The sequence below is a fragment of the Rhipicephalus sanguineus genome, chromosome 9, assembly GCF_013339695.2.
Source record: "Rhipicephalus sanguineus isolate Rsan-2018 chromosome 9, BIME_Rsan_1.4, whole genome shotgun sequence".
Classification (NCBI taxonomy): Eukaryota; Metazoa; Arthropoda; class Arachnida; order Ixodida; family Ixodidae; genus Rhipicephalus; species Rhipicephalus sanguineus.
In genome coordinates, this window is record NC_051184.2 from 6,400,058 (window position 1) to 6,425,664 (window position 25,607).

At 42.9% G+C, this 25,607-nt stretch overlaps 1 protein-coding gene across 1 annotated transcript; it reads right to left on the reverse strand.

The window, feature by feature from the left end:
- Positions 1-25,607, reverse strand: LOC119404510 (synergin gamma). The gene is made up of 12 exons (XM_037671034.2): positions 25,589-25,607; positions 24,776-24,848; positions 21,076-21,234; positions 18,582-18,832; positions 17,589-18,375; positions 15,530-16,126; positions 11,967-12,170; positions 8,155-8,364; positions 6,672-6,769; positions 3,821-3,983; positions 2,399-2,547; positions 1-1,771 (listed from the first exon to the last, which is right to left on the reverse strand). The coding sequence occupies exons 2-12, from the start codon at positions 24,810-24,812 to the stop codon at positions 1,553-1,555; spliced, it is 2,874 nt and encodes a 957-aa protein (XP_037526962.1). The 5' UTR covers positions 24,813-24,848; positions 25,589-25,607; the 3' UTR covers positions 1-1,552.

A 25,607-nucleotide genomic window follows, 5' to 3' on the forward strand; every position in this document is an offset into this window, starting at 1 on the left:
AAAAGGTTTATTTATGTACACAGTATTAACAGATCACATTTCGTAGCCATGTGACTCTACACAACTGCCTATACAGTGCACAATTAAAAGCAGTAATGCACACATTGCTAGAATTCATAAACACCTACTAAGGATCCACCCTTAAATGTTTTGTGCACGTGAACAAAAAGGTACAGTCACTTTACATGGCTTGAATGTCTCATACGAGGCACATAAAGGGTCATGTCAACATAGTCAACATAATGCAAAGGGAACATAACATATAGTATAAAACAACAGTTTGAAATGCTTCCTCCAAAACTGGCAAGGTTAGCAAAAGGGGGTAAATAAATATGCTATTAACTGTTTTATATAAGCTATGCTAAAAGTGTTAAGTGTAAAAATAAATGCACTAAGGCAACACGCTGCAATCTTTTTTAATGCTAAGTCACAGTTAGAGAACAATAAAGAGAGCAGGCCGCCTCAATCGTTCACGAACACCGGTTCTCACAACGTTCTGGCACGACGAGCCAAGATGGCACATTTCTGCCAGAACTTTACATTGCCCTAACGCAGCAGGCCAAATGTAAGCCAAATGCAAAACCACAAATCAAAAGCACAATGTTGAAAATAAACTTTGTTCCCTGATACTCTCACAACTTAAATGTTCTCGAAATAAAATAGTACATCTCGCCCTGGTTTAGCTGAAACACCAAAGTGATGCCTCCATTGCGTCGAAGATCACGGACTTTTCTCGATCTTTAGTACATCAATGCATTTTTTTTTGCACTTGCCTAAATGCGCGACATTATGCACACGTTGCAGTCGATGCAAGCTAGCAAGTTATCTACAGCACTTCGATGCAAGCCCTTGCTGACCTCACATTCTTACTATATTCGCCATGCTTCAATCATGCTCATAGGCACGCTCTCAAAACAATTAGTGGTGTAAACGCTGCACTTGATTTTCCACATTGCATACAGTTTTTGTGAAAAGTTTCAAAGCCACAGCACGAGTACCCCGGGCCCCAGATGGTCCGGCATTTCACGCTGCACTTTCACAACGATGACGACACGGCCAGAAGTCTGTCGGCAATCAGAACTTTTCTCGCTATAAGTCTCAGAAATAACGAAGGGTACTGCTCGATCTTCAGAACTTCAGTGTATCAGATGTGTTACAGAAACTCCACAGGATCAACAACAGGGCCACGCGAAAGATGCTTTCACTCATGGAATGGCTTTGAAACAGTCGACAACGGCACACAACACAATCTGCTTCTGCGACACCACCACACATAGCATTATCTACACCTTCGAAACAACGTTCGCTCAGTCTTTCAAAATAGTCACGGCATGGCAACATTCAACCTGTTTTCATCCCTCGCAGTGGAGTGACACCCGAATCTCGGTCACGTCGTGGTTGTTTAGATGACTCATTGATTGATAATGCACCATGCAAGTACACGGTGTTCACTCTTGGGTCTAGGAAAACAAAAAGTCGGGGTGAGGCCGGAGGGGGGGGGGGGGGGGGAATGACGCAAGTATGCATGACAAAGCGTGCCCTGCCTTCCTCATTACAGCAGTTGCACCGGAGTCACCGCGGGGAGTAGCGAGTTGACACAGTTAACCCACAGGTTGGCACAGGGAGAGTGGTACTCGCGGCCACTGTAGGACAGTTTGGAAGATGCAATGTCAGGATTGTCGACGTGTAGAAGACACACACCACACGACTTGGCCGATTCCTCGGCACTCGGCAGCCACTTGGAGTCTTCGGCGGGAGGTACCTTCACAGTCTGCGTGGGGTAAACAATACTTGAAGTTGTGCAGATGAAAAGCAGGCGCACTGGTTATTCAAATTCAACTGAACACAAATCGAAATTGACATTTGCGATGAACCTCATGCAACTGGGACCAAGGCACACTGAAGTCGTTCCGCTGTATAGCTACAAAAAGTTTTTTAACAGAATGGCATTCTTGACAGGTTAGGTTAGCTTCTGGACTGGGCCTTCATTACATGGGAGCTGTTGTGCTCTTCAGTTGTCAATGTGTAGCCTGACGGCCAAGAATCAAACCTTGGACCTGAAGCCTTTAATCTGCCAGCATGCTGTCTTTACACCTCAGCTACTGTGCTACTGCAGTTGTTGAATGAGCTTAGCTAATGAAATTAACAAAATTAACAGACTGCTATTCTTAGTACTAAAACTTTCTTACGCATTGCTAGCTGGTAACTTACTCCTATATAAAAGTAAATAACCGAAGAAGACAAACATTTTCGTAAGCTGACTTCACAAACAGGTTAAGTAATTCTTTCCCGGCCAGCAGACAAACTAGCACTTCTGGAGAAGCCAAATTGTCGTTCCTTCATTCTGGACATTACTATACGCAAATGAATCGTGGCAAGCAAAGCGAGTGGTGCTTACAAAGAGGCAGGAGTTCTCGAGATACGAGGCCAGTCGCTCCCAAGTATCCCGCACCTCGCAGCAGAGTTTGTCCAGGCTTTCAGACTGCAGGCCCGTCAGGTGTGATGATAGGGCTATGCGCTGGCACACCTTGTAGACCTCAGCCAAGTCTGCAAGTTGGCAGGAGAAAGCATACGGATCCAGTCACGGCATGTGTTAGGCCGGGTTAGCACAACTGTAAAACGCTCTGTCGCGTTGCTGTCATGGTACAGCATTTTATTGCTGCTGCTTCTTCAAGAATGGGATGCAGATGACATTCAGAGCATTGGTGACCACCATCGCCGTGCCATTGCATTCAAGAAACTAGAAAGAAAATGCTATTGCATGATGGACGCTGGTGTGGTGAAGGTGATGTGACAAAGCATTTGATAGATGTGAGAATCATGCCTTGAGCTTCTTATGAAGATTACTAGAGGAAAGCTTGTTGCTCAGTGTTCAAGGGAAAGCCACTATGGTGTTTCAGCAACCAGTACTGTGATGACAACTAATGCAAATGTTATAATGAGGTTGGTTTCCACCATTACTGCAGCTTTCTTTTTATAGAAACCTTCTTTAGGTTAAATGCAATTTCATTGCGTGGTGCTTACTGCATCAGCTTGATATTTTTGCCCAATTGATTTGCCATCTTTCTGCAGAATAAATACTGATACCCTCCAGTAACGAACATTGTTTACTCGATGTAGTGACACACCTAGATTAAGCACGAATTTGTGCATATATTAAAAAACAGTGTAAACATATCAATTATCATTACGAATGCTGAATATTTAATGACTGTGGCTAGCGAGCTGAGAATCAACAGATAGCAGAAGCCCCAAATACATTTAGCCGAGCTATCTCAAATCGGTTTTTGGAAATATGCAAGCGCATGAGAAAGCTAATTACAATTTGAATATCCCTCAAACTTCGACATAACAAATTATTGGTTTATAATGATATATTATAATGATATTAATGATATATATATAATGATATTTTCGTATATAACGAAGTCATTTTCGTGTCAAATGTGACTTTGTTATTAATGAGGTTTGAGTGTACTTCGACCATCTGCAATGGTCGAAGTGGCCTTCAGTCACTGCTGTATGACAAACCACGACTGGATAAGACCAATGGCCAGAATACAAATAGTACTACTACTGCACCCCACCATCAACAATGACCACAATCAGGAGCAGAAGTTGATGGTAGAACAGTTTCCACTCCAAAAGGCAAATGTAGTCTAGGAAAGCGCATTCCAGACAAGAAACGACAGAACTGGTGTTCCCGAGCACAGCACCAAGCAGGCATTATGAGGCTCGATAATGTGATTCCACACGTCACTGATTGTGCTCCTGCCAGACGGGCTGCCACGTCGAGAAATACAAGATAGCGGCGGCTCACTGTGTATGTAGCTGGCACCCTCTGCAGTCTCCAATGCCTCCCTGCACACCTGGCTGCTGGCCTCCCGGTTGAAGACAGACTCTGCCTCCGTTATGAGCTCGCACACACTCTCCACGCAGCGTGTCCAACTGTCGATGCAGGCCGCCTCCCCAACTGGAGCATCCTGCGATCAGCGAAACAAACAGGCGTTCCCAGTCATTTCCAAGGCTATTCTAAGGGCAGGGTTTTCACCACAGTGGGCTGCGGTGGACATGCAGCCCACCACTCTGCTTTGCCGCCCACCACTCTGTTTCACCGCCTACCGCTTTTGATAGACCTCGCACCGCTATGATTGTCCTTTCAAATGTACGCCGGAGGAACCGATAAATAGCAACTCCGCACAGGCAAAGCCAGTGAGACATGCCTCCCACCACCTGATTATGTAAGAAGGAGTCCATCCTCGTGGTTTCAAAGACTGCCAGCTCCAGTGCCAGCGCTAGAACACAGTTGCCCTTGTTTCCGTTTTATATGTGCATCATAAGTGCCATAAATGCACAATCGGAAATTAAATGCGTGTCGAAAATGGGAAGTTTGAAAATATGGAAACATTAAAGGGACCGACAACTGATTTTTCTCGACCCAGTTTTTTACGGTGCGACAGGAAGCTTACCCTTCGTAGCCTTTGTAGCTGCAGTGGTTTATCCTAAAAGCACGTAGTTATTTTATAAGCAGTATTTTTCGATCTGAAAGGCTCCAAACACGCTTGAAGGCTTGCTCCAGCAACGCTGAGAATTGATAGCGATGCCGCTAGTCTTTGTGAAAGCTGTCGTTGTTCTGCTTTCGCAGGAGTTACTGTGGATATATGCTTAACCACCTTTATTTTGAGCTTGCAAACCATTTTTGAAAATAGCAAGCTGTTACAATGAGATGATGTGGCTTTATACACCTTCTCGGTATTTGTACAGCGTTGTGTGCACCTGCGCCCAAGGTTGCCCGCGCCTCTGACATGGGTGGTTTGTCCCGGCATGGGATCATTAGGCCAAGCGAAGGCAGCGCCTCTTTGTTGCGTACAACTAACGCAGGCCTATATGTACATTTTTATGGAGTAATATCTTTTAATATAAAGAAATGAACAATATTTCAGTACTAACAGAAAAGTCATCGAACGCATACAGCAACCAATGGTCACGTGACCGCCTTCATCGGACCGTTTATGATATTGCCGCCAGAGGCGCCAAAGGTCATTTTTCACGACTTTCAATGAAGAAATAAAAATATAAATCCACCTCTCACGAGATAAACAGGGTTGGTTTGAGTCAATGCGACGGACAATCTTTCCATCAGTGCAGTCATCTCATTTCATGTTCTGAGCAGTTGTCGGTCCCTTTAAACTTAATATCCCTCCCCCCTCCTTCTGAACATGTCCACCCCTAAAAAATTTCTGGGGAGAAAACTGTCTAGGGCCTATGCAAATATAGTGACTCTTGAGACTGAATTAGTACAAATCAAACAGTGACAGAAGGGACTCATATGATTTGAATACTGAACACTTTTCAAACATCGAACAACGGTTTTTACAATTAGTACTAATATAACATGATTCTTGCATCCTGGTATTCACAACTTTAGTATTAAAACTACAAATAAAGAGTAGGGAACAAATAACCAGTTTCTTAGCCTACCGAAAAGTCTTCGGACATTGTGAATGATGTGCTGGTAAAGTCTGGCTCCCTGTGCGAAGCAGGTTTTCTTGCACTTCGCCCCCATCGAAATGTTGCCACCACTGCCGGCACTTGGACACATGGCAAGTGTAATTCAAGCATTTTGGTTTTGCAAAGGATGGCAGGGCAATACAGCAATATTGTGGGGGTGCTATATCGTCCCTGTAAAGGCGCCTGCCCGTAACTTGGGCGCGGCCGCTGTGTTTGCACGCACGTGCTTTGTGCGTAAGCGGAGACCTTCGTCCAAGGCCAGGGATGCGCTGTCTGTAATCCGAGTTTAGCGCGGTGGCGCCGGCATCGCCGCAGCGAATTTAGGCCGGCGCATAGAAACAGCAGTGAATCTCTCTTTCGGGGGTGTGGCGGCGCGAGCGGATGGACGACGGCCGCGGGGTCCGTGGGGGACGGTACCGCGGCTCGCTTCCCTCGGGCCCTCGTGGTGAGTCGTGCATCTGCGGCGCCGCCACCGCAATTGTATTGCATGTATTATGTTGTCTTATTGTATGTCTTATGTTGTCTTATGTTATATTGTATTGTAAGTCTTACATTCTCTTGAGTGTGTGATATGTTTCCCAGTATTCGTGTTAGCGTGTTACGTTTACTAATTCGGCCGGCGAGCTCGCCATATGTAAAGAAGTGTGTTAATAAACCTATACGTTTTGTTGCCCGACCGCGTGAACTGTCTCCGTGTGTTCCGAGGGCGGCGGCGGTTATATCGCTTCAGACCCCACAATATCCACCGAGGCAAAATAAATTTTCGTAGCTTAAGTAGTTAAAACGAGCACGTTTGATGTTAAGGCTGCTTTGGACATTTATCAGCACCACCGAGAGACGGCATTGTAAAAAATCAGTGGTCCTTTCATGACAGCAAAGCTGCGTATCTATCTTTGTGTACGTGTTTTGGGTGCACACATGTTGAAAACTCAACTTTTGTCATGTGTGACTCATAACTATGCGTTTAACCAAAATTAATTCAATGCTTCAGGTAATTAAAGCATCAGATAAGGCAAACAAAAAATGTGCCCCCTAAAGTTTAAAATGATATGAGTCAACTGAACATTCTTCTGGGCAGTTCCTAGTACCTCAGCTAGTACCATAAATTCCACTCTACTGTGTAGCCTCGGCGATATGAAGTACTTGTACAGCTGCCTTACCTGGTTCATGCCTCGAATCACACTATACTTGTCCAAAAGTAGCACCGGTTGCTCCGTCATGGAAACAGCACCTTCAGGCTGTGTGTCTGACGTGGTGTCTAGAGATGAAGGAAAAAAATACATGTTCACTACTGCAACAAGTTAACGATATCCAGCTGCAATGACTCGATTCAAAAGCAGGCACATCTAGCGCCAAAAAGTTAATGGGACGCAAGAGTTGTGAAAAAGCTGGTTTCCTGCTTAACCTAGGGAACATTCCCTCTAAAAATTAAAGGTTTCAGCCTGAATTAACGTCTGCGATTCACACCGTTACCCACTAAATTAAAAGCATGATGCATCAACACAGCAGAAATCCACAATTACAGTGGAGCCCACGTACTGGGGACTTTTGTTGCCAGGTGTACTTTCTCCTTTGCCTGCAAGCTTTCTAAAAAAAGTGTAATTGTTACAGTAAAAAGTTCCAGTTATTTGCTAAAGCACAAATGCAGTTGTTTTGTTGAGTGAGAATTCAAAACTTAAGTTCTTCAGGTCATTAACAGACTAATTCAAGCACTCTTTGTAAAGTGTGTAATTAAAAGGGTTAAGCATGTGCATCGCTACAGATAGCAGTGGACACCACCACCCTGTGGTGGTGCCACTGCTACCCCAGTGTTTCGTACGCAGCATGCTTTGTGATGTCACTCATGAGACTGATCTGACTGGCTTCTTAGTGTCTGTATTGGAGAATAAAACGTGAGTGGCCAGGTTTGTGGCAGCAGCTACTGGTGCAGTGACCAAACAGACAAACACATGGCATGGTCTGCGTTAATCTGGTTGATCGCTTATCTGATCACTTATCTGGTGTTAGGTTGATCACTGATAACTTACTGATCACTTATCTGGTGATATTTAATGTTCTGGTGGACTACTGCAGAAGTTGAGATTAGCTCTGAAGCGACAAAGTTGAGGAGGGAAAGCATGGCTTAGGAGGTCAGTAGCTTTCAATTGCCCGCAGTTTCCTCAGTTTCCTTGATCCAAGATGCTTCGTTTAAATTAAGTTGCGAATTATTTACTCTATTGCTTAATTTCAAAAAGCGCTTCAGGGACCTTTAGACACATATAACATTAGTATAAGTCTATCTTAGCCACATTTCAGCTAGCAGTCAACTTCAAGCAGAAAAGGTCACATGCCATGATGACATCTCTAGTAGCATCATTTCCAGGTTCAATGAATTAAGAAACCTCTACTACATGCATGCGGTCAGTTTTTTTTTTTCTCTGAGTGCTGCATGAACGAAAGATTAGATGACTATATGATGAACTTTGTATATTACTTTGTATATTACTTTGTATATAATGAACATTGTATATTACCAATGTTCTTTCTTGCACTCTTGTTTGCATAACTGCCTGAACCTTCCCCATGTAACGCCCGAATGGGCTTTCGGGGTATATGAATGAAAAAAACTATATGACTATACGGAAATGACTTCAGAGGTCTCACCAGAGGAAGTTGCAGATGGAGATGCCTCTTCCTGACTGTCAGCAGTGGCGGCCGCACGAGCATCATCCGAACATCCCGTCCTTGCCGAAGCTGATTCGTCGTCGTCGCTGTTGCCTAGCCGAAAATCCAGGCTGAGCACTGATCCATGCCGGCTGGACAGTGAACTATCACGGGCACCGAATTCGAGGCTGTTTACGGAAAGTCCATCACCTGCAGATGTGCATGGCGTGCCTATTAAGACGTCTTCAGGAAAGTCAACAAAATGAGGCAAGTTCCAGTGAAAACTCAATACAGAATAAAAGCACAATTAGTGGAAGAAGTTAAATGCACTATCTTGTCACCTATTGTGTGAATAATGAAACATGGATGTTGTCCATTGAAAGCTAAACAAAACAGCCAATTGAAAAATAAATGCAGTGCTTGTTCTTTAACCCTTTAAGTGCGAGGCGTAAAAGTTCCCTGAAGGAAACATTTAGTTTTCATCGCAATATACAACATACACTGAGAATAAGGACACCCAATAAAAAGATAACACAGTTTGAAGAAACCCTTTCAGCCGTAAAGGCACAGCAACAAGCAGGACCCTGTGAACGGGTCTTACGCCAAGCCACCTATGACTTCTTAGGGCTATTTCACAAACAGTTCTTGTCAGATGTGAAACACAAGTGTACATTGCATTCCTCTAAATAACCTGTGTGATAACACTGCAGCTTGAATTCTTGCATCGGTCCTTCTCCTGTGACCATGCTCTCAAAAGAAAGCGAGTTGCATACCAGAATTCCTCTTCGTTGTCCTATATTCTTGATCTAATACAACATATGAAGCTCGTTTGCATGTCATTCAGTGTTGGCAGAAGTCATTAACCGGAAACTCCACACTCAAAAATGACACACAGCGAGAAAAAATATGCTTTTTTGGGTGTGTTACTTATAGGCGATAATCGAGCGTGGCAGGGGAGTGCTCACCGAAACTGAAAAATTAACCCACTATCAACAGAAAAACAATGGCTATACAATACCATTTTTGATGACAACTTTTTTTTTCTAATACTAGCAGGCATGTCAATAAATGCCTAATGACAAGCATCCCACATGCTGGACCCTTGTTGGGTCTGTGCCATTTTAATCCATTGAGGTGTGTTCGTGATTTCAGCAACTATTTAGTAATCTTTTTCTTAGCCAACTGTGTCCCATTCCTCTTACATTCCTTTCTTTTATAATGTTACCCTTCTCAGACTATCGTTTACCTATTCCTAGCCAAAACTATGTGCTCTCCCGATATACGTATTTCTGGCATGTCATTAAAGCGAGGCTACACCCTCTCGCATTGCCCTCTGTGTTGCGACTCCAAACTCAACTCCCAAATACACTGATACTTTAAAATGGAGTTTCACAAAAAGACCATTCCAACTTAGGGCAAATGAAATAACTGAAAGCTAAAACCGCTTGTAGCACTGGCGGGGACAGCAAAGCACAGACACACACAAATGAAGAAATGAGACGATAGCATCGACACTCAACTGAAGTTTATTAACTCTAAAAAGAGACAGGGCGTGCAAACACGGACACAAGAAAGAGGTCAGGACACCACAAACGCCGACTAACAACTGAAGAGACGCACACCGGCTGAAAAGAAAGAAGGCACGAAAACTTATCTGCGCATGCCCACGCAACAGGCGAACCTATCAATCCGGCACGCGTGGCGGTCTACGTTGAAGATAACTAATAAGGCATTTGATTTCATCTTTATGCAAGTTAATCGACGGTTGGCTCACGCATGCGCTACCACTATTCTCGATATGCCATGCTTCAATCATCAGGCGCGTTTCTTCATTTCTATGCCGGTACAACACTGCGCATTCATCGAATTTTGGCGTGCACTTACAATCTCGACAATGTAAAGATAGATTAAAAGGTGAGCCTCCTGTTAGCGATCTCTTATGTTCCAACAATCTCTGGTTAATGCATCGGCCCGTCTGTCCTACGTAGAAGCGACCGCAGCTGCGTTTGTGGTGTCCTGAACTCTTTCTTGTGTCCGTGTTTGCACGTCCTGTCTCTTTTAAGAATGAATACGTACCAACTAGCTCAGCTCTCTGTTATTTGAAGTTTATTAACACAGGCAACGTGATAACTGAACAAACCATTTCACTGTTACTGTAACAACACAAACAACTAACAGAACGAAATAATCTAATTATATGATGCGCTTGATTTTTTCCCCCATTTTTATACTTTCCTTGTAGTGTCTTACCGATAGATTGTGCCGCTGTAGTGGTATTGATTTGCACCTTTCATTAAATATGGAAATATGCTCATATTTGGTTGACGCAGCGATCAGATCAAATTTCAATTCCTGTGCAAATAAGCTTTAGTAAATTTAGGTTAAATTCACCTATTCATACTAAGCTTCTTTTTTTCTTTTTTTTGGCACTGTAGCATATAGCTTCAGCCATTTTGGACCTAACACATAGTGCTGAAATCCATACCATCTGCAATGTTCGATATCATACGGTTTGTTTTAATTGGTCTAGCTATTACCCAATCTTTTTTTTGTTATCCAATCGTCTCGACTTGCTGTTCCGTCCTAAGTATGCTCAGTTATGTCATTTTTTTTTACATTTATCATTTTAACCACACTCTCGGAGATCAGCTCTTAACAATTTCAAGATTTGTTTAATCCCATTTTGACTACAATATAAGAATTTCTGTGCCCTCTTGCACAATGAACTTATTCTTCTGACGTTTCTATTGTCAAAACAAACCCAAAGTCAAACCAAATTCCTGCTTCAGTTGCTAACACTGCAGAAACTGCAAACTTCAAGACAGTATTGCTTGACACAATTTGGTAAACATGTCAACATATGTACTTCTGTTAGTTAAAACCCACTCCTTTCACTAATGTATTATGTCACTAAAAGTAATGAACAAAGTAGTTCAACATACGTTTCCTCCTTCCTAGCCTCCTAAAGTGCAAAAGGCAAAACGCACAGACAATAGGCTTTGCCAACGTCGTTCGTACTGTCCCCGTGTCCTTTGTGTGCCAACAGGCTAGAAATAAAATACCAGCAAGCCCGAACTTCCATTCTTTCAAGTTCTACATTACTTCAGTTTGTCTTCTCCCTCTCTTTACATTGTTGTCTGGTATGTGGGCATAAAAATATCCACTCTTGACATTTCAATACTTGAAGTGCTCGTTACCATTGAATTCTCCATATAACCTACTAAGAGTCAGAAGAGTCCTACTTTACAGTGCATTTCCACGAATGTATCTTAGTGTATTTGTAAATCCCTTTTTTTGCCCTCTATGAATCATAACCAGTTGGAATACCTTGTCCACGAATGTTGTCGATTGCCTAAAAGCGTGCTCTTTCATATGCGCTCTCAAGCATAAGATATTTAATGATTCTATCCCATATCTACGCAGTCCATTATTTAGTTATTAACCTTTATGGTGTTTGTGCTGTCCACTGAGCTGAGGACACTCTATATTTGGCACAATAAGTCTTTTCGTTTTTGTTCTGTACATTTTATTTCATGTATGTTGCTTTGTTTGTTGTTGATTTCATTTGTGTACTGCAACCCACTTCTGCCTAAGAGCTGAGTTCACATCAGCAGTGTTAAAGCAAATTAAATAGGAGCTCGAATGAGTCAGGTTGTCCTGTTACACTATGCTTTATCGAAGAGCCCGTAAGGGGCCATGAACAAGTAAAGAAATAAACAAACAAATGAGTCAGCACATTTGTCATATTCCATCTTTATGTGTGTCTGTCCCTTCGCACTGTTCGGCCACCAATCAAGGCAGGCAACACTAACCTAGAGAGATGGTGTCATTGGACTGTGATGAAAAGGGTCCAGTATTGTACAGGAGATCACCGAACATGTTTGCGCGCTTTTCGGGAGTCGTGGGCGCTGGCGGAGGGACCACTTGGACATGGCAGAAGTCACCAAAGTCTTCCTCGTCCACCTTATCGTCATCGTCTGGCAGCGGGTTGTGCCACGTCTCGGTTGTGTGAAAACCTGAAAACAGTGGCATTTTTTCAGATCTTCAGACAAATGTCTTCGGACACTCTATACTTAGATACAGTCTAAGAAAAAAAATGTCCGCACTGCCCACAGTGATCACTGTCCCTCCCACAGAGAATTTGCATAAGTGCTCCGTCCAATAGTGCTAACTCAATTTCGTGACATCGCTTCTCGAATGTTTCAGATAGTAGACTTTCCCATACAGACGCACATTTGTGTCGCTGGCTTTTGGTCGGAAACTTGAACATCCTGGTGAATTTCGTCAGGGATTCTGACATCGCTGCTCAGCCAAACAATGTTTTACAGAGTGACCACAGACCTTAAACTCTTAATGTGTGTATTATCCACATTAGCCGAGAAAAAGTACTTATGGCTAGAGCGGAAGCCAGCCAGCACGACTTTCACAGGTGAAGGGCCGGCACGCCGCGGTTCACTGAGCGGAGCTGACATTTTTTCTTAGTTTGTAAGCGAGTACAAAAAGTAGTTCTACAAAGGTGCGGAGAAGTACAAGCAGCAAATTTTGAAACCGTACTGAATACAAATGAAATACTTTTTCAACAGCATAACAATGTCAGTCTCTCAATGCAATGCAAGAGTTTTGCAACATTTCACTTGAAGTATTAATAAATTTCAACTAGCAACAAAAGATTATTAGATCACCACATACTGTTATGAACAGGTGGTGTAGCTTTTGCCCCACGTGAACATTTCCGCATCCCCTTATGTAGTGTTTGAGCAAGGAAGTCAACACGTAGAACTGCCTTCTAAAAAATGGCAGCACTTCGAACTCGGTGCAGACTACCTACAAGGAGTTTTTTCAAGTCGCAGCACATGCACTTTCACATGCTGCATGCATTTCAAAAACTGCAGTCTCATGAATCCAGCAATGTCTTGCAGCCGCTCTATAACACCGCGCTGTCAAATGTTCTGTGTACTTTACAATTTTCCCCACAGCAAAATAACGTCATAAGAATCTTAGATTTCATGTCATGACTGACGATTAAAAATCTACGTGATTGGTATCATGTTTTGTTACCAACATAATGGAGTGCATTTGGCTGTATGAAGATGACGGTGCATCAGAGGTCGTGAATTCCAGCTTATAAACAAAATGCATGTAATAGTATGGGAAGTTCTGCTTATACCAAAATGTATGCAACCACTGGACATTTGCTCAGATGACATGGTGTATGTTTCCTGCCCTTTCCCCAAGCCCTCTCAGGTACCCATTCAATTAAGTGTACCTGCACTTATTTCCAAACACTGGCAACAAGGTTAATATATATGTACAACGATTTGCCAGCCTTGTTCATTTTCTCCATATAGTCTCTTTATTTGAGGAAGTTTTTATGGCCCAAGGCCACACAAGAGCATAAATGCTAAGGGATGCTCCAAATTTTCGCAAACTGTCTGTTGGACACCTCATAAAAACACCGTTTGCTGTTGCTCACCTCTGTCGATGATTGTACACTGTGTGAGTCTGTTTACTTCACTGTCATTTCACTTGTTTTGCATAAAAACTGCAGGTGTTTGTTACTTTTCTTAGCAACAAAGAGAAAAGTGGCAACTAATGACTTTATGCAAAGCAAGTAAATTAATATGGAAGTACTGGATGTACAATAACTCTTCAGTGCAAGTTGTTTGCCGAGGCAAAGTTTTTGAGAACTGTAGGCCCTTTGTAGAAACTGTAGATAGTAGGTTTAAATGAAAATTACTGTAAGCACAATGACTTTCATTTACTACAGCTTAATTTTTTTTTTTTTCGTTTCACAACTGCCAGAACAGACAAGAATTTGTTTCCTTACTAGGAAACCTTATGCTAGCATATATCTTAATTTCATCAAACCATCTAGTTCTTGCCATAATAAATTGCACTTGTATTCCCTTGGTATTCATTCTACAACTCTTAATAGATCATGAGTTGTCCCATGGATTAAAAGTCCAACTCAACTCCATTTCTTCCTCTTAAGGTCTCTTTCAATATATCTCTATGTATCTGGAGAAAGATTTCATTTCTCCCATTCAGGTAAACGTGTCTCTGCTGCCGAGAAGGTGCCATATCATTTGGAATCTGACTGTATGCGCGACGTGAATTGTGTCATACTTTCTAGAAACCACACAATTACTCTTGAACCTTCGACTAGTCATGTTTAAAAGCCAACGCCCTTGACCCGTAGTTCAAGTTTCTGCCAGTTATTTCTGAACAATTAGCAATGCAACACTGCAGTTCGTGATGCTGAACGAGAAACTCATCGTTGCTGCACCAAGGGACCTATGAAATAAAAACAAGCATACAGCTGTGCTCAAATTTTGCATCAGAGAGTATTGTAGTCGTCGGTAATGATTTTTGTCATGAATGACAATGTTGACATACATCTCGCATAACGTATCCGTCTTCTTAGATGGCAATGGAATTAATGAAAACACTGTCCATGCTGCATAGCTGGTGCCTAGTGTTACGCTTTTCCAGAATACTTCAGCTTATCGTTAGAGTTTTAATCAATGAAATCTGCTGTCCAAAGGAGGCGAAGACATGACGATATTAATGGAAAGGCGAGTGGTAGCTCTGAAATGACCAGTAGACTATTATGGGAGTGGAGATATATTTTAAGCCTGTCTTATCTTACAACTTGTAAAAAGATCATGTAATACCAATGAGCAGATGTGTATATGTAATGACAATTAGCTGTTCATAATTGTCTGCTCAGCAATGGTGCCTTAATGATGTAATTTCCGTTTTCTAGACTTATCACTGCATACAACAAACATGGCACAAACACATGAACGTGCATGCCTGTAACCATACGCAAAAGACGATTATATTAACAAAGCACCTTTCTTAGGATTGTTTTCTTTTCGTGTACGTGCATAGCCATGCAAGTGAATACAATACATTTTGTGCCTTATTTGATGTATTCGCTACAAACCAATTCGCTCAACAACATTCTGTTATCATTGTGTACCCTGTTGGAAGGTAAAGAGAAAATTATGACAATATGGCGTGTTAGTGTTTCACACATTCAGGTAGAGCATTGTTATATGCAGAAATTAATATACTCTGCAACTCATATTGCTAGAATTTATTACTATAAAGTTTATTAGTATTGCTTGTATTCCAGAATCAGTTTTGTAATACTGACAATGTGGCACGGCCGAAACATTCTCAGCGTTGAGCTAAGGTCAGGACCTTTCCCGCGCTGAAGCTATTATGCCCATGGTTGATGCCGTCAGGAAACAGCAGTGATTCTTTAGTGTGCTCAGGCACGTAAGAGATGTTTGGAAACTCACATCTTGTGCCATTTCATTCCGAATAAAATGGATAGCATGGGATATCAAGAGGCACTAAGCCTTACCAGAGTCCGTGACGTCCGTACTTGTATTTGCGTCCTTTGCATTACTTGCGGGAACATCCGTAACATTCCACAATGACGGTCCATCATCACAAAGTTCTTTGAACACACTGTACCGATCCTCAGAGGGCACAGATGGCTTGGAAGCTTCGGGAAATGCTGTCTGGAAATCAGCGAAATCGTCGTCCTGCGCCGATACTTGCTCCGGCACCGACGTACTGTTAGTCGAAGGCGCAGAGATCGAAGGCGGTGCGGGGGCAGGCTGGGAATCCAGGGGACTTGAAGACATGAGAGAGTTCAAGTTGATTTTGAGGCCAAAGTTAAAGGTCTTTGGCATCTTGGGGCTTTCACAAATGTTGTTTCGTTGCCGAGACAACTGCAAATTATGTGCGTTCACCGTCGTAGTGATCTTGGGAGGTTCTAACCGCGGAGAGTCCGGAAGGGAATTCGTTCTTCCTTTATCGTTGGGCAAGACAGATTGAATAAGAGGTGGCTGGTCGGCTGGAACTCTCAACTTGTCGTCCACGAGGGGCGGCGGGTGTTGCGACTGACTTCGTTCTGGTGCCGATTTGAAGTCGTCAAAGTCATCATCAAAATCTCCTAGAGCAAAGAAACAAAGCATATAATCAGACATGCTACTTATCACAACTTCTATAAGAGTAATAGAAAGGGGCTTCTATAGTCTGCATGGTGAGCATTCAGATCGCTAGCCCCACACTAGATGCATTCTCCTCAGAAAGCGTTTTAAAATTTAATACAGCATTCCCCCTCACTAGAACCAAAGGCAATGGTACCATTACATACCCGAATTGCCTAATATTCAATGTACTTGGCCAAAACATGTTGGCGGGCAAGTTGTTTATCCATGAAGAGTGAGTAAGCGTGACTAGACAGGGACATAGAAAGAAAACAGACAAGGACACAGCGCTGTGTCCTTGTCTCTTTTTTTTCTACATCCCTGTTTAGTCGTGCTTACTCACTCTTCATAATATTCAATGTAATGGGTTTTACATTTCTTGTTATGTCAGACAGTGTAAAAACTGAGATTTTACCTAAAATTAGCGGCAGATTACTTATCCATAATTGCCAATGTGAGATGGATATGGTACCATTAAGTAGACCAGACTTATTATTCAGAGAAATGGTTGCACTTTTTGTTGTGCTAGACATTAAGCTGAGGTTTTACCTAAAACAAGCATAAAATTATTGGCAATACTTAATTGTCAATGGTAGATGAAAATAACCCAAAGTAAATAGGACCATATGCTCCTTATGACTGCAATGTAGAAAATAGCAGCTACAGTAAATTTGGTTCAAAGTAGGCACGCTAGTTGTTATTGAGCTAATACGTTAAAGGGATTCTACAGCCTATCTTTGAATGCACAGTTCCAAGCAGCGAGTTATCCCATAAAACCACTTCACCGAAACTGTTCATCATGGTAGGGAGGCAGTTGGGGGCAAGAAATGATTGTGAGACGTAATACATAGCTGAGCATCAAAAAGTGGCAAAACATGATACTCAGGTTGAGAAGAAAACTCTCGATATAATCATGCCACGCCGATTAACTTTCAAAAGGTCAGTGAAGAAATTTTAGCTACAAGGTCATTTTTCTACGAAAGCAGCACACAAAATACAACTAGCATGGGAAAAATTCTAAGGTCTTGCAGATAGACACATTTATTCAAACTTAATCCCATTAAGAGGCACACTTAACCCAACATTATGAAGGTTTCCAACATACAGTCACATATGGTATATGGCAAGCGGTTTCTTAATTAATTAGCAGCAGATCGAACTAGGCAGAACTGTGTTTACAAATGCATTTTGATCAATTATTTTCAGCTAAAAGGTTCTAGAAAATGAAATGGAAACGAGTCTTGCCCCATCTTTCTTTTTTATTACATGGATTTCTGATAGAAGTCTCATTTGGCAAATAAAGTACGGGAAATCTAGCAGTGTATCATAGAATAATGTTCGGTACTAAAAATGTTAAGACAGTGTAACTAATCATTAGGTACAAGCTGAGTAGCAAGAGTTTCTTTCAGCATCTACTCATCCTACCTGAACCGGTGAGCTGTGTGGAGATCTTGGAAACTGGTTCGGTAGGCAGCGGGCAGCCATGGTTCACCAGCAACGGCATGGAGCCAGCAAACACACCACCATTTCCCATAGCACCACTGCATTCACCGGACGCCCCGACCACACTGCACGGAGCAAACGAACCCTTGGGCACACCCGGCGTCACCGACACAAACGTCGACGACAGGTGTGACGACACAGTCGGTGGCACTGAAGAGGTGGGGGGACCCATCGTTGGCCTCGGAACAGATGACGTGACTGGTACTGGACACGTTGACGATGCAACTGTCATCACAGGCATCGATGATGCCAGCGTCGTCACCGGAGCAACTGACGACACGAATGTGGCGGGAACAGACGACATGAACGTTGCGGGAGCAGACGACACGAACGTTGCAGGTAAAGACGGCGCAAACATCGCAGGGGCTGAGCTCACAAATGCCGCAGCAGGAATGGATGACGCCACTGGCAGAGGCTTTGCAGCAGGAGATGACATATAAGTCGCAGTGGGTGCAGATGACGCCGGTGGTAAAGGATTTGCGGTAGATGACAGGAGGAAGCTACCTGAGGCCTGGAATGTTGGGCAGCAAGTTACCGAAGGCTGCTGAGGAACTGGTGGGGAAGGCGACGGTGAAGACCGGTTGGGCCATGCCTGAGGTGGCAGCGGTCCACCCGGAGCAGCACAGACATTGTTCACGGGGTGGGCAAACATGGGTACGGGGGGCTGCGGCAACCGGAAGAGCAGCTCCAGCTCGGGTGGATAGCCCTTCTGCAAGTGGAGAGGAAGATGAAGAATGCATCAGCACATTGCTGCCAAGTTCTGGCCCTACCAAAGTCACCAAAATATCACCTCTTGTCAGACATTTACATGTAAATGAGCCGCTGATTTAGCTGACTGTGTATGGTATGTCTGGTGATCTCATCTATGCGAAATTCCGAGCAACTAATAGGTATGTAAACGCGGCCCCGACTTACCTGCACAAGTGCAACCAAGGCGAGAGCCGCATACAGCTCAGGCTGTGTCAGTGACCCGGGCACTGTGCGGCTACAAATGTCCCAGATCCGGCCCAGAGCGGATCGAGACAGTCCCGAAGACAGCAGCAGGGAGCAGACCAGAGTGCTGTTGATGCCACTGGGACCCGACAGCTGTTGTTCCAGGTCCCGATAAACGGCAGGCACATCACCACGCTGGCACCAGACGGGTAAATGGGTGGTCGGTGTGGTGTCTGCGTGATTAAAGAAGCAATTCAAACACCAAACATTGCTTTTTAAGGTGAAAGCCTTGGATGTCTCATCAAACGCGAAAAGTTACCATCGGCGGTGGTGGTGGCCCGTGTAGGCGGCACCAACACGAGCAACGCAAAAAAACATCGTCACATGATGACATCACCATATGACGTCACAGATCGCCAAAATTCATGTAGTTATCATGACATCACTACAACATCACATAAAGTGACGCCACTACACGACATTGTCCCTTGGTCAAAGGTGTGCCGCCGATCACGGAGGCAGTGAAAAACCACGTGAGGTACAGAAAGCTTGCAATGCCTCCAATTCTAGAGGCAGTGCAAAACCATGTTAGGTGCAGAAAGCTTTCGGAGGAGGGCGGTGGAGGATGAATGCATGGAAAGAGGAGAAAAAGAAGAAGATGGCTTTCGCCTTCGAGCCATCTTGGGTGAATCCATAGAGGACTCAGTGAGTTTTTAGTATTCAAGTGTACAAAGTTACACTTGGGAAAGAGAGGACAACAGGCATTAACGCCTGACAGGGTCCTCCCACCTGAAACCACAGTTTGCATACAAGCACTGGCTACATAAACGGCAGTGATGATGCAGACTGAAAACTTACATAAGGAAACACACAGAAAAGTAAAAGTGCACGTACAATATTGAATGCTTAAAATGGCAAACATCATATTGTTGTTGTACATGCACGTCACTATGCACAAATAAAAAGCAACATACACTAGAGTTTACACAATAGAGACATATTCCTGCGTGATATTGCAATGAGTGTGATAAAAGATATGAAAGAAGTAGGTGACTTAGTCAATTAAAAATGTCAAAAAGAAAAAGATCTGATGTTTCTGGATCTGTCCCAATTCCTTATTTGTGATAAGGCAGTCATCACTGCAGTACTAATTAATATTATGGTGAGCCAGCCTCAATAGACTGAGGATAGGAAGTTTCAACCCCCGCCTCATTGTAAGAAAGCCGCATCCAGTACAAAAATATTTTTATGTTGAATATTTGTTATGAGCATATAGTCACTGCACGGTGAGTTTGCAAACACCTCTGACTAACTTTGCTACATACGATAATTCATTACACTGAGGTTTTACCGCATAGCTGATGACAAGTGTGGTCCTCCTAAGGAAGCACACCTCTCAGGGTTAACTAGTGGTCTAGTAATAGTTTTCGAACACTAGGTGGCCACACTTGTTAAGTTTAGTTGCACTGCGCGCACTTTTATTTTCTGTGTAAGACGCTGCTTGAGTGCTTAAATTGGAAGTGTGGCTGCCCGCATGCCAAATTTCTGGGAAATAAATAAAATTTTCATTTTCCATACAAGAGTTAAAGGGTCTCTGAAATAGGTTTTTGAACTTGCACGAGCAGTTAGGCCACAACTAAAGGAAATAATGTGCACTATAATTTAAGTGAAGCATCTTGTATCAAGGCAGCAACAGACAAATAAAGGTTGCCCTCCTCCCAAGCCATGCTTTCCTCCTACTCAACATCTACGTTGAGAATAGGGGCTAAGCTTTGCCTTCTGCGACCCTCCAATGGTGCGTCGCAGACTGCGGAGACCACACCCCTGTTTGTCTGGTCTATGCCTGCGCCACCGGGAGCTGTCAGAAACCCAGCTGTTCATATTTTATCCTCTGGTACAAACATTAAGAAGCATTAATTTCACGTGTGACATCGTAAAAACAGCACCATGTCCCAAAACAGGGGCCTTTGAAAACTCGGTGAGGTGGTGTGCTGCGATATGTAATGGTGCGCGTATTTGAAACCTTATAATAAATTATAGACTATACACATCTAAATGAATCCAACAGACAATCAAGCCAAGGAAAGCATAGGAGACATTTGTTGTATTTAACTGTAGTGTAATTATGACATAAATCAAAATGAATAAAGTGGACAAAAAAAGCACCCTTTCCGTTAGTGGGTTGCTTTTTCTGTCCACTTTAATTAATTTTAATCTATGGCATAATTACTATACTACAGTTAAAAGCAACAATTAATGTCCCCTATGCTTTCCTTGGCTTGTCTGTTGGATTCATTTGGATGTGTCTGGCAAAGAAATGAGACCCTCACGAAAATTCCCTTCTTTTGTTCAGACATACCACGTATGTTGGTCTGTTAATGTTCGGAGAAAACTACGCTCCCGCCTCACGCTAATTGGCTGTGTGATCTTTTGCACTGCTTCCCGTATAATTTTTAAATAATGTGGTAAATCTCACTTGGAGCGAGTCCAAGCTGTGGTGGCCGCGGCATGTTGAAGCCGGGAGCATAGCTGTGCTTTGTGGCGCCAGCAGCACCACCGAGTCGGGGCTTGGCGAAGCTGGAACCCCGACTTTGCTCAAATAGGTTCGAACATTCCATCATCTTCTTCTCGAGGGCTGAAATAGATATAGTACGAGGTGCGTGTACAAACGGTGTCATTTACACAAAGGCAATAAAAAAAAAAGAAACAAATTGAAAAAGAGAACAGTCCAGCCCCCGTTCCCCATGAGCAAACGACTTCAAAGCTGACCAGCTTGTCGAACATTCCTATGTAATTGTGGTGCAAAAGGTTAAAGGGGGGACACATACAAACAGGACATTGTCCTGTGTCAAGGCCTTGTGTAATCTATTGTGCTGCCATTCTGCATGCGTGTTCGAATAACCAACTAGCCTGTACCTTTTCGCCAACAGCTTGCTTGCTTGGCAATCATGCAGAAAGGCACATTGGCATCTGACAATATACGTTTTCACATAGAAATCAGTTCTGCCAATTTAAAACTAAGTTCCACCACATCTCTTGCACCTTTGCAATCATAAAAAATACACAGCTGCACAATGAACTGATAATTTTCAATTCATACAACTTCCTGTTGAAGTCAGTGTTGTGCAGCTAGCATTCTTATACAGGAGGAGCAATAAATGCCCTATTTGTACGTTTATACAACTGCACCCTTTGATACGTGGCCAATTTTTTCATGGCATCTTTGTGCACATGAGCTCTTGCTGGGAAGAAAATTGCTTGCAAATGATTCCAGGTCAAATAGTGACTGATATTAGAAAGCAATGCAATTAAGAGACGCCACTAAAACCTGCGACAACATGTGTAAATAATGTAGACATGTTAAGCGGCTGTCAACCCGTTATCCTTAATTTTTTTTCTCTCTTCTAGCGTTTCTCAGCTTCTACCCATGGCAAAACTAAACTATTTGCTACTTCAAAAATGCCTTCTACGGACCTAGCTCAACATTTCTCCACAGAGTCTGTCTGAACTGTAGAATGCCGCAAAACTTACTAGGTTTTGCCTGCAATTACTGAACATATTGCACTGGCTACACTTTTAAATTAATCAAAGTACCATCAATGAGCAATGACATATGAACGCTTCCAACTGCTGAGTAAAGCAGCTAACTGCTAACTAATATTTGTGTCAGAGCTCAAATTCAACCTGATGTCAAGTCAGTTGCATTGCTCAACATTCTTCCGAGTAACAGCAAATGAAAAGATAGTAGTGCAGTAGACTATACTGCATAGACATTGCTAGTTATGCATTAGGTATATGCAGTTTATTTTAACATGAAAGGCTTCCCAGGGCACATGACGACCCACACAAGAATTGCATCATGCTAAATAGTAGTGCATTCTACAGATATAGTGATCGATCAACTAACCTTCTTCTAAGCCTCACGCTAAATGTTCACGTCACCTTAGGTACGTTATACTAAACCACACTAAAGATAAACGTATGTTTATTTAATAACTGATACATTATTTCTCCCAAGTGTTCAAAGCATTCTCTTACTAAGACTGCTGGCATTTTACTAAGTGAGAAGATCATCAAAATGCGAGATATCAGTGATGCCAACTCTGTGACAAAACAAAGCTAGCTTCTATACTCCACTTCACACGTAGGAGGCACTGGAGCAAAAGTTGTGCCATCAGTGCCACCATAGAAGTTTGATTGTGCATGTTTCGCAGTCTAGTTGTTCCCAACTTGCCGCATTTTCTGCAAACTAACTACTCCACATATTACAACTCGCGGGCTCAAATTTTATGTCAAGCTGCACACCTACCGTGCCCACTATAACAAGCCATTCCTGCAAATTGAAGAACGTGCCCGCAATAAAATGAAGATGATGACGAAAGAAGTGCTCTTGTAGTTGTTATTCAGCCATCTTGGCTTTAACCTATCATTATCCTCATGGCAACACTTGTGCTTCCATTAGTAGACAAATCACGTTCAGGCTGCAAGAGGCAACAACACGTTATGGCCACCAGTTGTAGAAACATATCACTCAGCTCAATTAGTGGTTAACAAACACATATTCTATGCCTTTAATGTAACAAATGCATTGCATTTTACAAAATAAAGGTATAAGGCTTAATTTCACGTCGAATCACGAGGTGCATATTGAAGATCTTTCTCATTTCAGATTTTTTTTTTTATTGTAATGCATTATTTTTTTGTCATAAATGCATGTGGTAAGATAAGCCTCTTTAGCTCTCAAAGCATTGACCGCTATTCACGGAACAACATATAATGACGTTTTATGCCCTGTTTATAACTGGTAAATAATAGTTGATCAGAATAATCACATTGTACATAAAATGTTTTAAAATGCTGCTTACCCAGCAACACCTGATTTTCCTATACTGGGGCAACCTTAACGATTCCACATCTTCACAGTACTAGATTGTAATTGCAGTGGTAGCTAGTACACTGCCTGTGTAATACGCAGCAAGTGCGCTACTATAATTTTAATGGTAATGTTGTGGTGACACTGACCATAGCATGACTATCAATATCACCGTTGTGCAACAATGAATTCATGCAGTGTGCTAATATATATATGATTTGTTGGACAATTTATACATTAACGACAAGGAACACTTTATCTTCAACAGCAATCATCTCGGTATACAAGTCATTTCCTTACACATAAAAAATGCAGACAGATTTCTAGAACTGTAACCGATCACTCTAGCTAGACTCAGAATAGGCTTTCTGTAACTCTTTCTGTACCTATTTATGTAAGCTTCTGTAAATGTCACTCAGGCACACTGTTTGAAAGGCATACTATGCCTACAGTCATTACAAATATTGACACTGCTCAAGTGTACACTTGTAGGGCAACTTCGTAATACAAACAGTCGCGCCAGATCACAATGAGGGAAGGTATGACTGATTAGTATTTGTTGCACAAAACAGACTCTGCGTCACTCTTAGAACACACATTTCAATAAAAAACACAAAAAAAAAACTATAAAGACAAAATCACAAAAGATGAAAACTATAAAGACGTTTCCTTAGTTATGGTTCTACGATACAGACTTGGAAACAAAATGTGGCATTTATAAAATAATAATAAATATTTAAATATGGTGTAAGGTTTCTTGAAGGCAATTTCTGAGTACTGAGAGAGAGCTTCAATCCATCCACAGGTGGCTTACATTTATCCAGGTTTAGTATTTATAAGAATGAAGGATAAATAGGTATATGGGGAAGGGGCGTGTGAAATGTTTCTTTCCATATGGAAATCTACGATTAAAAAAATTTGGGCACTACCTGGTTTTCACACATCAAATAAATCATGGCAAAAAGCACAGCCCATGTCAACTTTTGTACGACTGTATTAAAACCTCTTGGCTCTTCATACATTTACATACACACATACATACATAAGCAAGAACAACGTTTGAAGTGCAAAGACACATACACAGTTATGGAGAGGGTGTTTAGCCCGATTAAAGAAAAATAAGGCATGTTCTTGGGCAGATTGCCATACCCTATTCTATCATGACTGTAAACGAAGGTGAAAATTTATACTTTGACCTTTCAGAATAAGCACCACGTATACACTATAAGCAGAAAATAAGCTAGTCTGCAGACACTAAGCAGCATTTCCTAGGTTAAAGATTTCTAATTGGTGGCATAGTTACCGCTTAAGGGTTGCTTGTTTCCTTGCTTGCTGGCCATTTCGCCCCGGTTTAGTGTTCTGGCTGCCGCAGCCGCCTGCGTGAACGAAAATGCACTTTACACTCGCACTTGACAGCGTCAGTGTCAGCAAGCGTTATAAACAAATAACGATCTATGTCGTCAGCAAGTGGCCGCCCACCTACTAAGGTGTGCGCGATTTGACCCGACTACGCAGTCAGAAGAGTTGCGTGTTTGCCGCGGTATGTCTCATTGTCAAAACGCGAGAAAAACATCAAGGGCGCCAACCGATAATCAAAAGGAGAGAAAGCCAGGCAGACAGGAGCGCTCTTGAAGTGTCGTCGGCGCGCGCTGATAACGGAGGATTCGGAATCGTCGGTACGACGACTGTTAGCTACCGCGCGCACGCACGCTAGCTGTGTCGCGTAGCACGATCCCGATTTCCGCTGTCGCGACTGTTTTTTTGTTTCCGTTGCCGCGTCTGCGGCTGTGATGAGCAATTTGACGAGTCCCGAAGCCAACGGAAGACAACGCAACGCACCTGTACGGTGCGAACACCGCGATGCATCGTAGTAGCGCCGACGCTACAGTGAAGGTCGTCGAAGCTATCTCGCAACTCTGACAGCGCTGGAGCGAGACCGCCGCGTTTGCTCGACTACGATCGCCAACGCGTATCCGAAAGCAGCCAGGAATCGAGCGAAGGTCTTCCGCATAATCACGGCACTGTGAGAGCTGGCACGGCACATCAGCCATATGTCGCTTATTGCATTTCGTTTTCGTCCGCCAAGGAAGCGATAAGGCTTCACACCACCTCGTACCTCGAGTGGCCGCGAACGG